Raw genomic sequence first — 22,922 nt, forward strand, 5'->3', positions numbered from 1 at the left:
GTGACACCTGAACTCGTCTTTTCAGAAACAACGCAAACACACGCACAGAAACAATTCAGAAGGAAGTGATGATAAGAGTGGGTGATGGCGACCTCGATGTGCATCTCACAGTTGAATTCCCCCAGGGTAGAGGGGCTCATCGCCCCTTCTTGTTCCCCCATTCCGCTACACACACACACACACACACACACCCCCAGCAATACACACACACTGGGAATGCTGGGGGAAATAGCCCTCATTTATTATTGCCACACTTCCTCGTCTCGTCCCCCTCGGTTCAGCGGGTGCGCCGACAAAGCACGTCTTCCACCGCCAATGTCACACAATTACCTCTTAACTGCTCAAACAAATAGAGCGACCCAGAGAGTGACATCAAATCAAAACTGTCACAGGTGATTGAGTCTAGTCATCAAGGCAGCCCAGCCGCCCGCTACCTGTCAGGAGAGTGAGGGAATGACGGGAAGAGGGAGAATGTGATAGTAGCTTTATAATAGACCCCTAATAATGTATAAACACCCCCTCTCTTCTTCTTCTTCTCCACTCCTATTAAAGTTGGGCACAGAGTGCACGATGCCCTCCTTTTCAGCCGCTCCGCTCCCTCTCGGGACTCAGGGCGAGAGAAATGGCTGTGAATGAAGTAATGATAGGGAAAATGATAGAGGGGAGATTGAAATTTCCATCATCTGTGAACCATGCCGGCTCTGCTCCTGGAAAGACATTGGATGCTAATGGGGTTAGATCACACGCATGAGAGTTTGAGTCCTGAGTGATGTTAGCTGTTGATACTCCAGACAAGAGGAACATAACTTTAAAGAGGGAAACTCCCTTAAGGTTTGGGTATAGCGTCCCCAGACTCCAGACACTACCGAACAGGAAGTCACCGAAGGATTCAGACAGCGACTGATGGATTTCATGTTTGATACAGAGGACGCAGATAGGCGAGTGGCGCATCCCAGAGAAACAAACACGAGAAATAAAGAGTGTGAGGGTTGAGCAAGAGCAAGCCAAGGGGACATTAGGGACATGATGATGTTGTCAGTGTCTGATGTAAATTGGAGAATGACACAGTCAACAGACACGGCTGGATGCTCGCCGCGGCAACACGCCCGGGCCGTGACACTGACAAATGGAATATTTCAGAGGACTTAATCAGAGGAAATGGGGTTTGGTCTGCAGGTGACACAAGTCCCGCTCCAGCGCTCACAAAGAGAAAACTGATTGCCTGCCTTGAAACCCCCAACAACTCTCCATTTCTCCAGTGTGTGTCTGTCTCTGAGTCTCGCCGTGTCCCTGTCCTCACTCGCCTCAGTCACTCCAATGCGAGAGGGGGGTTCACCATGAGCATGTAGCTCAATTAGATTCAATCAGAGATATAGCCTGTGAATGCCGTGCCAATAAATATGATGCAGAACTACTTCAATGTATAGTTCTGCAAGGTTCTTCAGAGATATAGTCTGTATTGTTGTTGTTGTTGTTGTTGTTGTTTTGAGACTGCATGAGGCTCGATTTAAGCAAGAGTCAAGGAAGAATACCAAAAAAAAGTCTCTGTGAGCTTAGGCACAGCAGTGCTTTGAGCTTAATGCCAAGGTCAACAGGCTCACAATGGCAATGTGAAAACAAAATCAACGTTTACCATGTTCTCCATGTTGAGCATGTTAGCATGTTAGCATGAACTCGTTAGCTCTAAAAACAGCAGAGGATGATGGTACTGTCTGTAGTTCTTTATGTATTAAAGCATACAATAAAGTATTGGGCCGAGGTTTTGTCATGATGATGGTGTTAGATAAAAAGTTAGGAGAAAACTAAGGTAGCTTTTTTACTTTTTTTTGTACATGTTACTTGTTAGACGCTTTTATCCAAAGCGACTTACATACTCAATACGGTGGATAATCACCACAGGAGCAATTTGGGGTGAAGTGTCTTGCCCAGGGACACAGCGACATGCTGACTGCAGTGGGGTTTGAACCTATGACCCCCTGATCCGAACACCAACGCACAACCCACTGCGCCACACGCCTCTAGCTAAATATATCCTGAGGGTAGTTTAATGCCAAACTAGCCAACAGTGGTAGTTTTTTCACAAATGTGAACCTCTTAGTGGCGATAAAGGAAATTCGGATCAACAAAAATGTGATTCTTCTTCAAAGAACAAATCCAGTAGATACATATTACCCTGAATAAGTGAATACTAAAACCAGCTAAGCCTAACATATAATGCTATATCAGAGAATCCATTGAGTCATTAGGATTAATCCCCTAAGGACAATTAGTCTAGACAAAATTCTATGAAAGTCCATCCAAAAGTTGTTAAGAGATTTCAGTATGGAGCAAAGACATCTATCCCTAGAGCAGGGGTGTCAAACTCAAGGCCCGGGGGCCAAATCCGGCCTGCGACTTCATTTAATGTGGCTCCACAAGAGCTCTGAAAGAATATGACACGTTTATTATACGGTTACATGCCAATTTACAGAAGCACGTTGCCCATAAACTACATGTCCCACAATGCATCTCCAATATGAATTTTGTTCAGAATTTGACTTTTTTCTCAAAATTTGACTTTTTTGTTAAAAATTTCAGTTTGGCTTTTAAAAAAAAAAATCTTTTGTGACATTCTCACTGAAGAGACTTCCAATTATTTGCCCTAGACTTCTGCTTTCAGATGTAGTTAATTATGAAGTTATTACCCTATCCGATAATAATCCAATGCAGAGGCAATAATGTAATATAATACATACGTTTACATATATTAAATATTTATATATGTTTTTTTATATAGTCTTAAAGTTACAACCGGCCCTTTGAGTGCAACCATAATGCTGATGTGGCCCGCGATGAAATTGAGTTCGACACCGCTGCCCTAGAGCCATGCCCGCAGGAGGGCTAGAAGTGAGTGTGCAGAAGTACTAAAAAGTCAACATAAAACCACATACATTGTTGTATACTGACATGTACTTTAGAGCAGTGGTTCTCAACTGGTGGGTCGCGAGCCAAAAGTGGGTCACGGACCCGTTTTGAGTTTTGATATGTGTGAGTGAAGAAAAATTTAAATGAAAACACAAAAGACAAACTTTTATTTTGAAGGCCCGATTTTCTAACGCTGTTCATGCAGTCGGCGTGCGTTGGACTGGAAGTACCGGAGACCATAAACGTGTTTGTCACATGGTGATCATCTTCTCAATACAACATATTTGCTGATGTTTTTTCGAGTCTTCTGGCCAATCAGAATCAAGATTGTTGCCGGAAGTCCCCACGGAGAATAACTTTGCGGTAACTACTCTTTATACATCTATGGGTACAACTTCAGATAAAAAAAAAACACATAATGAAATATGACCCTCGGTTTGATGATTGACAGGTCACAGAACAATGGGGGCTATCTACCCTTATCCACAATTTAAAGTAATTCACACAGACTCTCTCCTCTTTGCTCTTCTCTCTGTGAGGAGCAGCAGGTTCAGCTGTCAGAACAAAGTGACAAACAAACAATGCCATAAAATATTATTAAAATGTCGGGTAGTAATAGATTTATTTATTTTCTTCTCAGAGTGTACCAGAATGCATAGTTTATATGTTAGTATTTCAAAAAATCTCCTGTGGGGTTGGGTTTTCAGCATGTGTGCCTTTTTGTGTTATATAGTTCAGCTTTGATTCCATCTTATCATTAAACCTTTTTTAAAAGCATACTTTAGTTCTGTGAAGGGATATAAGGGATATACAGTATGCACTGTACTTCACTTTCATTAATATTGTATGCTGAAAAGCGTATATATTACAGCACGATTTTTTTTGTTGAATAGATTTGAGTGGTTCAACATTTCGGGTCACGATTTATTGACAAAGGAAAAAGTGGGTCCCGAGGCCTGACCAGTTGAGAACCACTGCTTTAGAGTACATGGTTATGCACAATATCATTGTGCCCCACACACTGCTCGTCTCACTGCACCGCAGGACACAACACCAGGCGCGTTAAACAATGTTTAAACTGTCGGACTCAGAGTTTTTGAAGATGGTCATAAGAAAAAAAATTCTTAAAAAAGACGACAATTCTCAAGTGGTGGCTCACGCAACAACCCCAGAGCCACCACTTGAGCCAGGTAAACAAGGTATGTAAATATCAGTAAACTCCCAAGTTATGCGAACATGTAAGCAAAGCATAAATTACAGCTACGTTGTTGACGTTATTTTGAATCGCGCGGGTAAGCTAAACTGTTAGCAAGTAGCTATAGCTAGCCAGAGATATTAAATGAACACTTTGTCATACAACATAAATGTTATGTTTTTTAGCATTACCTGGTGATTTCAAAGAAAGCTCTCTGGAAAATGTTGACTTACTGTCAGTGTTCGACAGGTAGAAGCTACCTTACATTACACAGTCACAGGAGAGTGATTTATAAAATATCCATAAAGAAAAAGAAAATCTGTTTACAGTTCTGTTTCATATGGATGTTAAAATATGTATCCATATCTCTTAATTTTGCTCTCAAAGTGCACCTGATTGATGCTTTTAACTTCAATATTTAAAAAAAATCTTCCCGGGGGAGCATGTCCCCGGACCCCCCTAGAGGAGGTGAGGACCCCCCTAGAGGAGGATAGGTCTGCCCCCCACTTAAAAAAAATAGCACTTTACCCCTGCTTACACCTATATGCCATGAGCTGATTATCGAGCCTCCATTGTAACAGTGGCAGGTGTACTGTGTATGTCCGTGTGGGGAGTGTTGCAGTAGAACATTCCACTGTAGCGCCCAGTACCTTAATGTACCTTAATGAACTGTGGGCTAAGCCCCGAATGTTTCCAGGTCCAGGAAACGCCCCTGCACAACACAGAGGTAGATCTTCAGTGATAGATCTCCCTGCTCATAACCCTGGACAGTCAAGGGCATTGTGGCCATCGAGAAAGAGAAAAACAGCAAGAGCAAGGGGAACAACATTGGCAACAGGTGAATATAATATACCTCTAGGAAGAACTTTCTGAAGGCTACTTCACTGTCTAAGACTAAAACCGAGAAGTGAAGTAGTAAAGATCTTTTTCGGACAACATGCCAAACAAAACTCTCCTGCTGGTAGTTAGCCTGGTAAAAGCCTAAAACTGCCCCCCTGAAAGTAACAGCAAAACCCCCAAAAAACTGAAATCCATCTCCTAACCCCTTTGTTTCCAGGACCGGGCATGGCAGTGCCACCAGGAGCTGGAGGTGATTTGGAGCCTGAAGTCCAGTAGCCCCACGCCAGGTATGAATCACAGCAAGGGGCCGCTGCCCTGTCACAGCGGCTGCAGATCAATGATAATTACCACCTTGACACGAGTACGCTTATTACTGAACAGGATCAGAGACAGGGGCCCGGGCTGTGGTGGCCGTAGGGCCCGATCGATACTCCAGGAATAATGGCTCTCTGGGGCCCTAGATTGGACTTTGCCACTAAACAAGCCATTACAGCTGCACGCATGACAGCTTAGGTCTAGATATGCGTCCTAACTCTCCTTGTCCTGGAGGCCTCTCTCTTAGAGCCCGCCTCACTATGGCTCCCACATGCCTCAGTACTCAATCTTGTCAGGGACCGTTATGGGATGGCGAGACACATGCCTCTGGCTTTGAGACGTGTTAACCAGAAGTGAGTGATTGTGGGGGAACATGCTGCTGCTACAACACAATGTGCTCCTGTGCAACACGCCGGTGAGAAGGGGCCTTGCAATGTGACCTGATGATTGCCACCGAGTAGAGAGATCAAACACAGCTGCAGCGGTGTGTGTACACATGAACATTCACACACAAACAACACACAAAAGCGACGCATCAACGCGTCTAAGTGATGCTGATCCGTCTATGGCAGCCCTCATCTTCTTTTCTCTTTGATTTTTACCATTTCCCTCCTCCAGATCCCTTGTTTTTTTCCCCTCTCCTTTTTTAATCCGGTCATACCTGTAATCGGGCTCTGCGACAGGAAACTTCAGAGAATCAATTAGTCCTCGCCTCATCCGGGAGCCAAGACGATTCCTCTCGACTTGAGCCGCAAACTCCTTCTATCAGGAGTCATTCTGCCTGCCTAACACCCAGACTCCTCTCTCCTGAGCCCGGATAGGTTTGACTCTAAGCCTCTAAAACGTTGACAACCCAAAGCGCCTTTCTCTCGGCAAACCCTAACCGCCTGCCTCACCCCGGCCTCTTCTCCTCTTTCTCACCGTCGTCGTTGCTAAATAAAGAAGGATTTGTTTTTCCCTCCACGGAAGAGCTGTGATAATGATGCCCCGTTACGGCGTTTCATCCACAATTTAATAAACAGTCCCTTTTTTAAAAAGAATTCAAACTACGCTAAAACTTGATACGAGTGGATATAAGAGAAGCTGGTGACTCGGGGGCCTTCCTTTGTCCCGGGAAAGTTAGCCACTGAAGAGGTAGCTTTGTGGACGCTGTTGTTTTTAAATGCAGCCACATGGCACAAAAGGAAATGCAAACCTGGGACTCTTCAGCCGGCTACAGCGGGCCCTCGAGTGGAGACTGGAACAAACAGAACATTGAGGGGTCAGATTTAATCCCCCCGCCCCTGCCTTTTGTATTCAGATTAAAGACTAAGGAGGATTTGCAGGAGCCGGGAGTCTCTTGTTAAAAGACTGTGTTCTCCACTTAACCTGCAATTTACCTGTCACTTAAGCCTGCTGCAGAGATCATCCACACCTCTGCCAGTGAAAGGGGCTGTTATTTTTCCCTCTAAAGAAAGGCTTTATGTTCACTCGAGCATAATGAATTCCCTGACAGATGCTGATTAAAGCAGCGGCAGTTTGTGAAAGATACTTAAGACTTTGGAAATAAACAGCCGGGGCATTGGCCCCACACACACACACACACACACAGACGTGTACTTCTAATAAACCAGAAATCACTGCTCGGCCAGTTGATGATGAGGTTGAAATCGGTGTGTATTCTCCAGAGTGCCGTGAAGGACATGCCTGCAGGAGACGGAGCCGAAACACATTGTGAAGCTTGTTGACTTGATTTGTATTTACCAACCCTCCTCATCTGCTCTACGGACAAATCTCACCAAGAAAACCTGACCTTCTTTTTCCCTCCGTAACCCTCTCACAGAGGCCGAGCGTGATTCATTCCCCCAAACCAAAGTCAGGGGATGAATGAAACTGCCGCCATCATGTCATCCTCTCCTGCGAGTTGTCTTGCCCTCAGCTGGACGGCCATAACGTGGCTCTAAATCTTCCTCCTGAACAGAACTCTGGGTCCACAGTGGCAGTAAAGTGGACCATTCGTTTTCACAGCACAGCCATAAGGAGTAATAGGAGTGATGTTGAGACATTATCAGTCACTCAGTGGCTGCCAAAGCTCTGTGAGCTGCCCTTAAAAAAAAAGCATGTGCAGATGCCCACCACAACTCCTGATGGAGCTTTACACAAGTCTTTGATACGTTCTTTAATCTCCACTAAACTATCCCACTGGTTTTAACACCCTTACGCATTAGCCTATGTCTTATAACTTAAGAGTTTATAGTTATGTGCTAAATTTAGACGCCCTTTTCTTAAGACTCAAGGCAGCTTGGAAGCTGTGTGCATACAGCGTGCAAAATTATAAACCTCCTGAAACGCTCATTGTTTTAGAAATCAGCACCTTGACTGGCCATTGAGCCGAAACAGATTAGAGCAGTTTGCAGGAACAATCATCTGGATGGTGGAGATAATGTTGCACTTTGTTTGTGCGGACACTCAAACCAAAGGAAAGCGAAAGTCTTTCAGTAAGCCCAAAGTTAAGGGCAGGTCCAAAAACTGGATCTGCTGAAACCCTCGTCTTGATTTATTTGTGTTAAAGAAGATTGCCGTCTTCTGTGCTTTTATTTTTAGCACATTTCCCCTTCTTCTTCCCAGCGTTCCCCTTCTTTTCTTCCTCCCTTTTCACCCTCTGTTCTCCCTGGTACCCATGAGAGTTACTGTCGTTTTTCTGGATGAACTCACCTGTCCACCTGCACATCAAACCCGCCCCCGGTGGGCTTCTGTGTTAAATTCCAAACTTAAAACCCATTACCGAGCTATCAGCCTGCTCATAATGCTGTCTAACGACCTCATTTCCCTAAGTGTTAGCCCTGTCAGTCACCAGAGGGCCTGTCAGCATCCGCCGCTCGTGTCCGAGGGTCCCGGCTGCTCTCAGGCATCACCGCCACCTCCACTCAGCCAGTCCTCATCAAAAACAGGATACACCGCTCAATCTCTGCAAACATGTCAAGGCAAAGTGACTGGGGACACAGGGGGTAAGAGACTTTGGAATGAAAGTGCCGGGTATTTCATTTACCATACCCACTCTATTAGTCAGAGCGGCACAGTCAATCAGGGCCCATTTTGATGCGAAGAGGAGTCAGGGGAGTGAGAATTGGGACACGGCAAGATGGCTGACGGTCACGGGGTGGCTATTCCAGCTCAGCCCAAATCAGGAGTTGACGTATATAAAATGGATTATTACCGTTCGGATCCAAAACGTCAAAACGCTTGTCCTTGTTAACCGAGGAGCGGGCACTGAGCATGTGCAGGGAGAGAGAGTGACGAAGGGTTCGAAACTGAATGTGTGTGTGTTCGTGCATGTGTGTGTGCGTGCGTGCGTGTGTGTGTGTCACCCCCCCAGGTCTCCCAGCGTACCTTTCTGTGAAATCATTTGGTAAATATGGAAAGGGGCCCCTAGGCCACACAGGCCCGGTCCCTCTTTAGGAGTGGATAATTGACTCTGTGATAATTCATTGCTTGCATATGCCAGCTAATACATCAGCTGAAAACTACCATGGCCTTCATCTCCCTTGACACACACACACACACACACACACACACACACACACACACACACACACACACACACACACACACACACACACACACACACACACACACACACACACACACACACACACACACACACACACACACACACACACACACACACACACACACACACACACACACACACACACACACACACACACACACACACACACACACACACACACACACACACACACACACACACACACACACACACACACACACACACACACAGGAATGAGCGACTGTGGAGAGCATAAAAAATGGGGATGACAAATGGCAGCACTTCTAGATCTATGAATGAATTATGTCTCCTAAATACCTTGAGCAGAGGCAACTGTCAGCCAGCGTCTATACTAATCTGGGACAAAATATGACCAGCTCCGCATTAAAAAGGGAGGGAGCAGGGCTGCTAGAGAATGAGGCGAGAAATGAACGAGCAATCAGGCCATTAAAACGTGCCGTCTGATTCAGCTTTGGTGGACATTTGCACATTTATCATGAGATGGATATATCCTCCCCCCTTTTGTCATTTTAATACGGCCCCTTCCATTGAAATAGATTAGGATTATTCCAACAGGACAGAGATATCATTTGTTTTACAATAGCCGAGTCAGCAGTCACAACAGTCATTAGGAATTAGATCAAGCAGGGCCGCTGTTTCGAGGGACGCTTTGCACACTGAAAAGAAGGATACAATTAATGGCACTTCACTTCAGGAGGTGGGATGTTAAACGCCTGTTCTACCCCGAGACGGAAAGACCGATGGCTTATACGAGACGCCGGGGCAAACCAAATAAGAGCCGGGCCTGCGTGTGGGAAGTTCAGCGTGCATGAAACACATCGGGTCACTCACCTGGTGATGATTATATTCGAAGAGGAGGTCAAAGACACTGTCACCTTGCTATTGTTCTATCTTCTGGATATCTGGGAATGCGGTGTATTACCTGTGGGAAATGTATTTTTCAGGCGGCGGTTCAGAGACGACCTGGCATTGAATCGCAGGAGGATCGCTGCTTCCCTCTGAAACACAGAGGGCTGCAGGCAGGAGGAGGCGGCAAGGACGCTGGAGCCGCCACTTTGAACAGTTAGAGGCCGCGCTGCATTCAGGGTCCAAACACCTAGGATGAGGGGAGAGTATACAATTGAGATACGAAATCCAGCCAACAAAAATAAGGACATACGCAGAATTTACACTGCTCTAAAGTCAAATAGGAAAATTTGAATTAAGAAGTTGGACAATAGAGCAATAAATATATTTATCAATTGGAAAATCAGAGAGCCATTATTCGTCCCACAGTGGGTAAATGTATAGCGTGACAGCAGCAAAGGGTAAGATACAAGCTAGATACAAGGAAAATTAAATACAAAAATTAAAGATGTTGAAATCTGTAGCAATGAGGATTTTGATACAACTTTTGGATAAATATTCTTATTAAAATTGGTTCCAGACATGTTTTAAGACGTAAAAACACTCCCCTATGGAAATACACATCTAGGATATGCAAATGTTCTCATTTCAAAAGTTGAACAACAGATAGTTTTAACATAAAAAGATAGTATTTTCTTTACAACATAGGGATGTGCAGCAAAATATATTTTGGTGAAAAGTGAAACCGTTTGTTTTGATATGTGGTCATTAGGCCTATACTCGTGTAAAGTAAATAAACTGCGTTGAAGGCTACATAGGCTACAAGTCTATAAATCCGTTTGAAAGAGAGACACTTTCCTGCTTTAGTGCACATACATGTATAGTGAAACTCAAACTAACATGTTGGGGGACTTTATATCTGTAGCCTACACCGTTTTAAAGTACATTTAACTTGTTAATACAACTGCCTTGCAATAAGACTGAGAGGTTCTCTAATTCTTATATATCGTCCATCTCAATTATATCAATGAGGGTCGACGCAAAAACAAACAAGACAGCAGCACAAAACAACACTACAGCGTGCAAATGACCAAAGTGGTTCAACACATCTTTAAACAGATCACAGAACAGGTGCAATAAAAACAGAATACGATAACATTCATGAAGGAATTGATGTATTCTAGTTTAAGCTAGGTGTAGGCCTACTTAACAAAGTGCAAATGAGTGGGCTTTCTTCTGAGGACGGCCAGAGGACGACAGTCTTCGTGGTGGGTTAAAGTTTTTCAAGTATTAGAGTAATGTACATGATTTGATTTCGTCTTAATTTCAGATGTGATGTGATTTAATAATGATAAACAAAATACTTAATCAAAACAAGTGTCTTTACCTCGACATGAACGCGACCATCGTCACCTGGTGTGGAAACACTCTGAATGGCGATACTGCCCTCTAGTGGCAAAACCCAGTAATGGAGACAGTGAAATAAATCTGTAAATAATCTTTATGTTGTGTTTTTTTTAATGTATGTAACATGTAGGGAATAACCTGATTGTTAATGCAACTTCAACCCTTGATGAGGTGACCAATATTTTATTAAAAATTAGAGAAAAAGAAGAGGATGTGACTTAAAATGACATGTTTCTAAACTGATATCCTGTTGTCTTGACTAAGTTATTTTGTATGTACCATGCTACAGGATGCATTATTTATGTTTGCTTACCTCAGAAGCAGTAGTGGAATTTAACAAAGTACATGTACTTAAGTATTTAAGTGTTAACGTTCTTGTACATTAATTGAGTATTTTTATACTTCCTTGCGTTTTGAGAGGCACTATTGTACTTTTTGTCCTCTACAATTGTCAGACAGTTTTAGTTAATTTTTATAGAAAACATTATAAGTGATTACAAATACAATTATAAATAAACATTAACATATATATTTATAGGTTAACATAGTCAGCAGCAGTATATATAAAGTATTTAAAATAAGCTCCACAATTACCAGCTGTGATGAACGCATTAATGCATCAATAATCACAATCCAGTCATTAAATATATATCATTCTGCATAACGTGTACTTTTACTTTCGATACTTAAGGTATATTTTGATACCAATACTTCGGTACTATTATGCATTGCTATTTTAACCTTAGTATAACGTCTGAGTACCTCTTCCACCTCTGCTTAAAAGCTTTTAATTTCACTATTACTGCTATCTTCTCTCCAGCAGGTGGAGTTATCTCACTTTAAGTATCTCCATCAGTGGAGCTGGATTCTTTTATAAGAAGCTTCACGAATATTGTAATATGTAATTATACAACAATACAAGTGTCAGCTGAAATGTAATTTATTTATTTAGCTGTTGTATGTGATTCCAGTTCATTGTATGCTCACTGAACACGCTCCTCGTTCTGACGGCAGCTATTTGCATACAAATAATAGACTCAACCGCGGCCTTTTGTGATTCATTCAGCTCTCAGTGACACACGTGTGATTATGAGCCCTCGGCCTCAATATCATTATTAAACTCGCAAATGATGACTTGAATGAGTGGGGTGGGATAAAAAAATGCGCCTCGCAAATTACAGCTATGTTATGCATTTGTCAGTTATCAATGGCACATTTCTCCTTAAGTCGCCATGGGAACATTACAATAAAGAACAATAAGAAAGATGCTGTTGAGACTTCGGTGAAATAGATTCAAGGGATTTTGGCTTCTTTACAGGAAACATGGAAACACACAATACTTATTTTGTCATCATAACAATTGATTTGCGGCTCAGAGCAAGGGGCCCTATTCTACTTTTTGGGGTTTTCCATTTCCTGTAATGTGTTTTATATATTTCCATGCATGTAAATGGTCCGCAAAGGCTAAAATCCCAAAGCTTTCTCGCCCACACACTTGGCCCGAAACCCCATAATAGGGCCCCTTTAAAACAGTTTTCGTAAAAAGATGCCAATATACAGTATAAGATTATTATTGGTGGAAAAGTGTAAACTATTTTAAGAGCGCTCCATTTGTGTAATCTTACCATCATGTCTTCTGTTTTATGCAAACATACACTCAGTGTCATCAATACTCCTTCCCTTTACAAGCATGATATAATTGTCCATGTCCATCTTATCGGGGTGGTGAATGGATCTGATTGGATTAAAAGTTGGTGTGATATTCACATCACATAAATGAGAGTGACAGCCATTGAGAACACCTATTTCATTGGCTGACAACATTCAAACCAGGTGACCACTATGAATCATAACTGGACAATTATATCATGTAATGGCTGCTAATTATATCACTTGTCTGAATTAATATTCCACATTAGTATCTGTGTCAACCAGCCCTGCACTAGATGCATTTCAGAGCAGCATGATCTCATCGTTACTGAAATGCGCTCAGGTTATCAAAACATGTCATCCTCGTTTATGGAAACACTGCAGTGATATTTCCAAATCACTGGTTAACCGCAGACATTCACCCTGCCTGCTTGCAGCCAGTCTTAAAGCAATAACAGCAAGCAGTGTCTGTCCTGTTATCGTTTCCAGTGGGTGAGTTGTCTGTGGGGATCACACTGTGTGTCTTTCTGTGTTTGTGGACATCAGTTATATAATGATGAGTAAACAGAGCTTTCGCCTCTGCCAGCATCTGTTGGTTGAGATGCCAAGTGACGGGCAACATGTCAGGAAGGAGCTGTTTGCACCGCCGCAGCTGGCTTTTCTTAGATAACAAATGCATTATCTCCGCATGACGTGTACCTTCGTTACGTAGCCCGACATGTATGTGCTATTGTGTTTTTTATGTTGTTGTTAAGGTGCATGCTACACAACGAGTTCACTTCCCTATTATGTTTATTTTCAGGTTCCTATTTGTATGTTGTGCCTCTAATGTCTCCTTGCTTTATTGATCAAAACGCTCTTTATTTTTCTCACACTGCCTGTGCTGCAGCACCTCTTTTCACCCTCTGTCTGAAACCAGAGCCCAGTCTGCTCTGATTGGTTAGCTGGCCGGCTCAATTGTGATTGGTCACAGCTTAAAGGTGTCCCGTCACTTAGCCTATCACATACAATGTGTTGGAGCGCTAGCTAATAGATGCTTGAGTGTAATAGTGATGTCACTATGTTGAGGAAGTAAAGAAAGGAGTACAATGGAGGCGTTTCCCTCTGGATGGCACAGGGATTTTAACCTTTGCACAAAAACCTATTCAACACAGGAAAGGGAAAAGCCCAAAAAGCATAATAGCCTTTAAATCCTCACCAGGGTTCTTGAACAGAAACACCACATACAGTACAGCTGATGATCAAATAACATTTCAGCTTTATTTATAAAAAGGAAAGATGCCACAAACATGTATTGACGTCGGCAGCAACAACGACACATAATAATAATTTGTTCTTGAATACCCATCTGGACACAACAGATTACTCACTCGGCAGCGGATGCAAGCATTTAAAAGCAAAAATGATAACACTTCTCTTAAAGCGTGTGAAAAAAACACATGGATGGTTATTTAGTTTACACGGGAAAAGCTTTCATGACTCAGAGAAGCTTGGCTGGATATGTTCTCTTTTAAAGGAGGTTGATAAGTACTAACCACAGTCGATCCAGTGGGTGTTTTAAAAGAGAAGTACACAAACTGGCACTTTAATTAAGGTATCCTCTCCTGGTTCTGGCAATGTACACCCTGGGGTTTAGCAATACACGTTCAACAACAAACGGGAACACATCGAAGAAGCTACAATCAGAGAGGTTTAGCACATCACGTTTTACTCTGCAGTCTTGGACATTCATCAGGGTCTTTTTTGTTCCTCTTTAAAAATGGCAGTCAAACCAAACATGTCCATCCTTGAAATGTAAACACTTGTTTGTAATTGCACTATAGTCACTTTTATGTCAAAGCCTACCATTTTATAGATGTCCCAACATTTTATCTTTACACGGTCTACGTTATTTCCATCGCTTCGTTTTTTTGATTTGCTGCTACACATTTTGTATCCATGGTTTGTGTACGTATTTCTATTCTGTGTGCTTTTCTTTTTCATTATTGCTTGCCTTTTTTTTACCTGCTAGGCCACTTCTGCTGTTCCACTGTCAATGTTCCTCTTCTGGGGAACTAATAAACGAATTCTGATTCTGTTAACAGCAACTGATAAAGCAAACATCAATGCTCAGAAGAAAGTCCATGCTATGTCGAGGAAGTGTTCTGCAGCATCTGTGTGGGACTGCTCAGCTTCCTGTCAGAGGTCACGGCGTCCTTATCTCCCGTGACACCCTGGCCTGACATCTCAGACATGTGCAGCTCCCCGGCTCCATCCTGGCAGCCGGCGTCCCCCCCGCGGCTGCAGCTGGACTTGTGAGAGGAGCTGGGGGAGTTGGTGGGGCTGAGCTGGACGGCCGTGGTGTCCTGCAGCGTGTGCTCGCTCGTCTCCATCTCAAAAGCTGCCGTCCCCATCCTCATCAGCCCCCACTTCTCGCCTCCTTTAGCCTTGCGGGCCATGCTTGCCGGGGGCCTCCTGCTGCCCACACAGCACCCTGTGAAAAAGCCCAATGCTATCAATAAAAGGAGAGGTCCGATGATGATTGGGGGGTTTCCTGAAGGCATGAAGGTGCCAAAGGCGAAGGCTCCCACCAGGGTGATGTTGATGCCGGCCAGCATGATGCACAGGCCGCAGGCGCAGCACAGGGCCGGGGAGGGCAGGCTCTGATGCAGCAGAGCGCGTCTGGGGGTCTTCTTGGGGGCACATGGTTTGGAGGTTTTTTCAGGTAGCACCATGTCTCGTGAAAAGATCTCTGAGACCCACAAAAGATCAGATGATGACTGAACTCATCGCCTAAGAGAGAGATGAGGGTGATGATGAAGAGGCTGAAAATGGAAGGCAAATGTAAGAAGTTGTAAACGCTTCAAATATTTATTTTATCTTTAATTTGATTTCAAAAGTTATTCCTAAAATGCTTCAAAACATCTCCATAAATGATTGAATCGCAACAAGTAAGAAACAAAGGACACACATAATGCTTGTGGCAATAACATGCACTATGAGCAAAATGGCAGCTATCATTAGAACAGAAAACATAACACTTGAATCACAACTACAATTTTCTTAACTACTACTGCCAGACATGTACAAATACAAATTGTACAAAGAGACATTTCAAACACACACACAACAACATTGCTTTGCCCTGCTGTCAGTGTCACTTACCTCAGATCAGAGCATCATGTTGTGCAAGAGTCTGTGAGATCTGTCCCTCCTGCAGGTGAGCTGCAGAGTGAGAAGCTGCTCACACACCACAGCTCGTTATAATGAAAATGGACCACTTGGGGTGCTGCAGAGCTCTGAAGCAAACCTTTCTCACCAACAATGGCAGAGAAGTGATTAAGTGGGTGCATGTGTGTACTGAATACATCGACATAGGCCAATGATGCATTGAGGAATATCTGAGCAGTCTGTAGACATTCAAATACACATGGTGGTGTTCATGTGTTATTACTGCTTCTTTAAAAGTAAGATCAAACCATGATAAAAGTATATTTGCTGTTAGCAAGAGAGGGGAGCTCATGCAGGAAAATGCTACCCAGATACTCAGCTAAATGCTGCCGTGATTAAACGCCATATTAAGTTCCAAACCACATCAAGGATTATTTCTGAAACAGTATGGAGCTCAAAGGCTTTTTCTCTTGCGGGTTTACCACGAGGTGGGTACCTTTTAATACCGGGCTGTTTTACACATACTCTCTCCAGTACAGGTTAGCTCTGAGTGTTAGCGATGCGTGCTAATGTAAACACAGTCTATACTTTCTCATTTCTAATTTCCCCCTCCTCGACTGTTCTCCTCGACTCCTATCCTTGCGGAGGAGTCAAGGAGGGGAACCGAGGAGAGAGCAGTGGAAGCAATGTGGCGTTTAGAGAAATTCAACATGGCGCGCTGAAATCGATTTCCGGGTCACTACCGGAGGACTGAGGAGTCGAGGAGGCGGAAATTAGAGAAATGAGAAAGGCCTCATATTACTTCCCAAACACGTTGCGCATTGTTTCTGATTAAAGAATGCACTCCAAAACTAAATGATGGTTATGATTTTGCAACGAACATGTGACACAAACAAGTGGTATCACGTCACGCGTCACTTCAAACGTGATTGCGGTTGCTAAGTGAGTGAAGCTAGAAAGGAAAATATACCCCGTTTGGGTTGAGCAGTCCCTGGTGTTACGTCTCATGTCGCGAGTGTAGTCGTGTGTGGGTGTAATCAGTTTGGGGATGAACAGCGCCCAAACCTCAGTTTACTTCTGCCCGGCCCTGCTTGTCTTATTGATGCTCGCGGCCACAAACAGACACACACGGCACAGGAAACGGTTTTCTTTACTGAATTTGACAGGAACATTTGTGTGCAGTTCAATTTGATTAAACTGCTCCTTGTTTTGACACAATTTGAATGTATCGATCCTAATTATTAGGCAAAAGTTGTATCTTAGTGACTGTCCACACTTCCCCTGTCATGACCTTAGTTTTTGTGTTTAATGTTTTATTTTGAAATGTATTTTCTCATTGTGTTTGGTTTGGTTTTACTTCCTGTCTGTGTTTTTTGTCGCCTTTGTTAATGCCCTGATTCTCTCCACCTGTGTGTGATCTTCTCGCTGCCCTTGTGTCTCTACCGTCCCTCAGCTGTGTCTTGGTCATGTAGTTAGACCCGTCACTATACACTCCTGATTTCTACGATCACAGTCTAAATAGGCTGGTCTCGTAGGCTGGTGTGACGTCAATCACCTCCAGCTCAACATCAGCAAGACTAAGGAGCTGGTGGTGGACTTCAGGAGGAGCAGGAAGAGGCCTGGGAGTGCACTTGAACAATAAACTGGACTGGAGTGACAACACTGATGCTCTCTTCAGGAAGGGACAGAGCCAGCTGTTCTTCCTGAGGAGGCTCAGGTCCTTCAGCACAAGGCTGCTGCAGATGTTCTACCAGTCTGTGGTGGCCAGTGGGCTCTTTTTGCTGTGCTGGGGGGGGAGACACCAACACAAGGGACACTGACCAGCTGAACAAGCTTGTGAGGAAGGCTAGCTCTGTAGTTGGAGTACAACTGGACAATCTGGAGGAGGTGGCAGAGGGGAGGACGAGGAGGAAGCTGGACTGCATCCTGTAGAACCCCTCCCCCCTTTCTTTAGAGCAGCCGAAGATGATACAACAACAAACAATAACATAACAAACAAATACATGTAAATATATTTAACAATCCGGATTCAAATATTAATATTTGTTCATTTAATTCATTTCTTGTTTTAACAGTTACTTATATAATTTCAATGATATCTTTAAATGTATTAATGTTGTGTGAATCGGTACTGTCCTGCTTTTCCCTCTCACTCTGTTGCTGCTTAAACTCCTGAATTGCCCAAGGGGATTAATAAAGGTCCATCTTAGAATATTAGATATTATATATCCTCCTGGGACCCGAGGAAAAAAAGTGTCTTCCAATTTCCCTTTTTTGTGATTTCCTACCTATTTAGGGTTAAAAAAACATCTTGGAATTTAGACTTTTTTAATTTAACTTTTAAATGTTACAGTATGTCCACTGTAGAGGACGTCGGGACCATTAGTTTGAAAAGACAGCCAAAATTAACAGATAGACTTTGTAACGTATTATGTTTATAGAGTGATATTAATACAATAATACATTCACCTTTATTTAAAACATAACTAAGTAATTGATCTGAACATTGCTGTTTATTTGGTCATTAAAAAACTAGTTTGGTTTTTGGTGAATCTTTCCAGATCTTCAAAGACTTTGTTGTCAATGTAGTGGAAAAGTACCTCATTGACTCCAGTCGGCACGGGCTGTAGGGTCATCTTGACTAGTTTTATGCATCTTTCCCCCCCTTCTTCTTGACCCTCTTCTATCCCAGGTGTGAAATCCTCATCTCTCTCTCATCATCATCTGAGAGCTCCAAATCTGAATCTCCCTGAACTATCTGGTACAGAAAATGTCTGCTTCAGTTCCGTCTCCTGCAACAATATTAAAGTCCATGAAGACGGTCCTGACGTCCACTAGGATGGACATTTACAGTTGCAAGAAAAAGTATGTGAACCCTTTGGATTCTGCACACATAGCGTAGCGTTGTGTGTTCCTTCCAAACAACTCAACTTTGGTTTCATCTGTCCACAGAATATGTGGCTTCCTCCGTGGTGTCCTCCCATGAACTCCATTCTTGTTCAGTGTTTTACGTATCGTAGATTCGTCAACAGAGATGTTAGCATGTGTCAGAGATTTCTTTAAGTCTCTAACTGACACTCTAGGACTCTTCTTCACCTCATTGAGCATTCTGCGCTGTGCTCTTGCAGTCATCTTTACAGGACGGCCACTCTTAGGGAGAGTAGCAACAGTGCTGAACTTTCTCCATGTATAGACAAGTTGCCTTACTGTGGACTGATGAACATCAAGGCTTTTAGAGATCCTTTTGTAACCCTTTCCAGCTTTATGCAAGTCAACAATTCTTAATCGTACGTCTTCTGAGAGCTCTTTTGTGCGAGGCATGGTTCACATCTGGCAATGCTTCTTAAGAATAGCAAATTCAAAGCTGGTGTGTATTTTTATAGGGCAGGGCAGCTTTAACCAACACCTCCAATCTCGTCTCATTGATTGGACTCCAGGTTGGCTGACTCCTGACTCCAATTAGCTCTTGAAGAAGTCTTTAGCCTAGGGGTTCACTTTTTCCACCCTGCACCGTGAATGTTTACATGGTGTGTTCAATAAAAACATGAAAACATATAATTGTTTGTGTGGTATTAGTTTAAGCAGACTGTGTTTGTCTATTGTTGTGTCATATATATATATATATATATATATATATACGAAAACTAGATATAGGGCCGTTTTCTGCACATGTCAATAGCAGTTTCAACTATCTTTTTTTGGAAATGAAAATACTATATATAAATATATACATATGTACAGATGTACTTGGCAAATGAATAATAATAATAATAATAATAATAATAATAATAATAATAAATGCATAATTGCATATAAACATTGTGAACACTTATTTTCATGTGACTTTTTTTACATTCATATGTTCACGCTGTGGTTTGGAACTGCTTTTGAATGTTATTAGGCATTTTGTTTTGAAAATGTTGTGCATAATCAGTACTGTTTTAAGCTGTACTATGTCAACACATTTTAATAGATTTTTTTTGGGATGTTATTATTTTTTGTAGATTTGTTGAGTACGTGTTTCCCCATATTTCGGAGCAGTAGTAAAGGTAAGGGAGACATAGACTGTTATAAAGAGTATTTTTTCTTCAAGAATGCTCTTAGTATGATACAAAATACCTTGTTTTTGACAGTTTAGTCTGTACATAATGTATATGGTGCTTCCAATTGAGTTTTTCGTCAACAAGCAGTCCTAAAAATGTACATGCACCAACTTTTTCTATCTCGGTATTGCAAATCCATATAATGCAGTTTTCTACTCTCAGACTTTGTATTGAATAACATGTAATTTGTTTTGGCCACATTAAGGGATAATTTATTAACTGCAAACCAGTTACATAGTATTTCTAATTCTGCATTCACGATGTTAACAAGATCGTCAAGATTATGATGGGAGCAGAGAATTCAAAGTTCAGGTTCAGCCTCACTATATTTGGCGAGAATTAAAATGAGCCGTCTTTATTAGGGCTGTCAAGTCGCGATAACGCAAAAAAAAAAAATGAACGCCACTAATTATTTTAACGCGATTAACGCATGTGTATTTTTTTTCCTCGGCCGCCCCGTAGTTTCAGAGCGCATCGAATTTAAAATACCATCTACAAGCTGATGCTGACAGCCCCGCTCCTGCCGCCTGCTTGCAGCAGACCACACTTCCACGCTCACCGGCAGGCACCGACTGGCCATCGGGAGGACCGGGAGGGTGTGTGTGTGTGTGTGTGTGTGTGTGTGTGTGTGTGTGTGTGTGTGGTGTGTGTGTGTGTGGTGTGTGTGTGTGTGTGTGTGTGTGTGTGTGTGTGTGTGTGTGTGTGTGTGTGTGTGTGTGTGTGTGTGTGTGTGTGTGTGTGTGTGTGTGTGTGTGTGTGTGTGTGTGTGTGTGTGTGTGTGTGTGTGTGTGTGTGTGTGTGTGTGGCCCGAGCGAGCGAGAGAGAGACCTTACGTGCATTATTGTTGTTGTTAGCATCGGGTGCTAGCTAGCTGCGCTAACGGATATAAGGAGCTGTTTAAATGAAAACAGAGGAGCGCTCTATCCACACAACTGCGCCGAGCACTTGACTTGATGCAGGAAGCAGACAGCGGGACATTGTAGGAGAAGTCAGCACACTCATGATTGCAGCAACATGATTGCAGCGTCCAGGTAGCTCCCGTTCGAGCATATGCCTTGAGTTGCACATAGCTCCAATGATCCAACACACACACACGCACGCGCACGCACACACACACACACACACACACACACACACACACACACCATTTGTATTGTATGAGAGAGGTTCCAGGTTGAATTGAGGCGAATATTTGTAATGTTCAGAGGTTGTTGTGTTTAATATTCATGAGAATATCATTGTTCAAATGGTAATAAACATTAGCATAAAGCATATTTGTCCACTCATATGTTGATAAGAGTATTACAAACTTGAAAAATATTCCTCTAAGGTACATTTAGAACAGATCAAAAATGTGCGATCGATTAATCGCGATTAACTATGGACAATCATGCGATTAATCGCGATTAAATATTTTAATCGACTGACAGCCCTAGTCTTTATTTGTAGACAGCCAAGCCTCCCTACTGTGTTCGGTGAAGCATTATATGCTTTAAAATCCAATGTAGGATAGAAACACGACTAAACTGCAATGATAGCAAAGCTGTGGCTTGTGTTTTTGGGGTAATAAAGTCCAAATCATCGTTGGGCTGTCACGCAATGAGTGACGTCTGAGGAAGATGAAAAATGTAAATTAAACATTGTTGAGAAAATGCTGCATCTCTTGCATTTATTGACAGTGGAGCCTTATTGTTTACCTTTTTAATATACTTTTTTGTAAGTTTCAATTGCTTGGTTTTCGTGAAATTAGCCTGTTTTCCTATTAAAGTGTAACAGATTGATGCATCTCCACAGATCATCTTAAAGGCTTCGGACGACTACTGTGAGCCATCGTCTCAGCCAGCATCACACCAGGCCTGCAAAGCAGCTCCCTGCCACAACATGTGGACTTCAGGGCAATGGTCACAGGTAAGAATAAAGAATGAGTTTTGTTCTGATAAAACTACACATCTAATAAAGATTCTGTGAAAAATGCTCATGTTAAAATCTCAAAGCCGAAAGACGTCTCAGTTTGCATTTCTTATCCAATCAACAGCGCAAAACTACCACTGTCTCCGCTGAAGTCAAAACTGTGGAGGAAATTCCACTTTAAAAACAAACAACCTGGTTGGCAAGAAATGAACAAATAATAGAAGTTTAAAGCAAAGTTGTGTTATTTAATAAAGTCAATAAAAGTCGGGGAGGTTGTAGCGATTGAAGATGGTATTTTCACAGCTGGCCCCCAACTGGACGATGTGACACGATTTAGCGTCTGCATGCAAAGAAGGAATTAATGCAATATAAAAAGATATGGTCAAAATTATATTTATATTATAAATTATAAGCACATCATTTATAATTTTATGTTTTTGACAGATGAGAAACAACATAAAGGTGGTATAAACAGAAAGTGAAGATGGGTTGAGTAAGTGGAGAAAGTCAAAGTAATGTTGAATGTTTCTCATAATTCTGTCATTATGCTGCTTTCAAATCCGTGTCTCAGTGCTGTACGATACCAGTCACCTCTGTGGAAACATTGGTATAACTGCCTTTTTTTAATTTATATTTGAGTGTTGTATGTTTTGTAATAAAGGACCAAGAGTCTCTTTAAAATAAAGATGATGATGATGATGATTAATGTAACTGAATGGAGCATTCCGAATGTTAACTTTATGAAAACTAATTTGGAGAAAATAAAGTTTCCAGTTAGCTAAGAATGAAATAATTATTTCTTCTAAAACAGGAAGTTTGAGATGCATTTGAAAAGAAGGGGAAGAGAATGTGAGATTTAAAGAGAAATGAAAGAGTATGTGTTTGCTACGTGAAAGTATTGTGATGTGTTGTGGGGGTTTCTGGTGCCGCGTGGACTCGCTTCCTCTTGTTCTCTCCTTTCCTCTTACTAATGAACTGTTGTGGTTAAAATAAAGATTGTCCTATATTTTGTACAAAGCTGCCTCTGTAT

The 22,922-nt window shown here is 42.3% G+C and overlaps 2 protein-coding genes and 1 long non-coding RNA gene across 3 annotated transcripts in view; 1 reads left to right on the top strand and 2 right to left on the bottom strand.

The window, feature by feature from the left end:
• LOC117445738 (diencephalon/mesencephalon homeobox protein 1-A-like) overlaps positions 1 to 9,799 on the bottom strand; it is a 51,624-nt gene extending 41,825 nt beyond the window's left edge. Inside the window, exon 1 of the mRNA XM_034081575.1 lies at positions 9,748 to 9,799. The gene's annotated coding sequence lies outside the window, so the exon portion shown is untranslated. The remainder of the gene's footprint in view (positions 1 to 9,747) is intronic.
• A 4,221-nt stretch (positions 9,800 to 14,020) lies between these two features.
• Positions 14,021 to 15,925, bottom strand: LOC117445934 (transmembrane protein 275-like). The gene is made up of 2 exons (XM_034081880.2): positions 15,873 to 15,925; positions 14,021 to 15,532 (listed from the first exon to the last, which is right to left on the bottom strand). The coding sequence occupies exon 2, from the start codon at positions 15,440 to 15,442 to the stop codon at positions 14,855 to 14,857; it is 588 nt and encodes a 195-aa protein (XP_033937771.1). The 5' UTR covers positions 15,443 to 15,532; positions 15,873 to 15,925; the 3' UTR covers positions 14,021 to 14,854.
• Positions 15,926 to 20,793: 4,868 nt separating this feature from the next.
• Positions 20,794 to 22,840, top strand: LOC139433699 (uncharacterized). The gene is made up of 3 exons (XR_011643086.1): positions 20,794 to 21,012; positions 21,776 to 21,889; positions 22,017 to 22,840. It is a non-coding gene; the product is annotated as an uncharacterized lncRNA (long non-coding RNA).
• Positions 22,841 to 22,922: the final 82 nt, after the last annotated feature.

Source organism: Pseudochaenichthys georgianus, chromosome 4, assembly GCF_902827115.2.
Source record: "Pseudochaenichthys georgianus chromosome 4, fPseGeo1.2, whole genome shotgun sequence".
NCBI classification, from domain to species: domain Eukaryota; kingdom Metazoa; phylum Chordata; class Actinopteri; order Perciformes; family Channichthyidae; genus Pseudochaenichthys; species Pseudochaenichthys georgianus.

Bases quoted from the DNA above. Each gene is read 5' to 3' on its own strand.
- LOC117445934 (XM_034081880.2), bottom strand. From the start codon at position 15,442: ATGGTGCTACCTGAAAAAACCTCCAAACCATGTGCCCCCAAGAAGACC.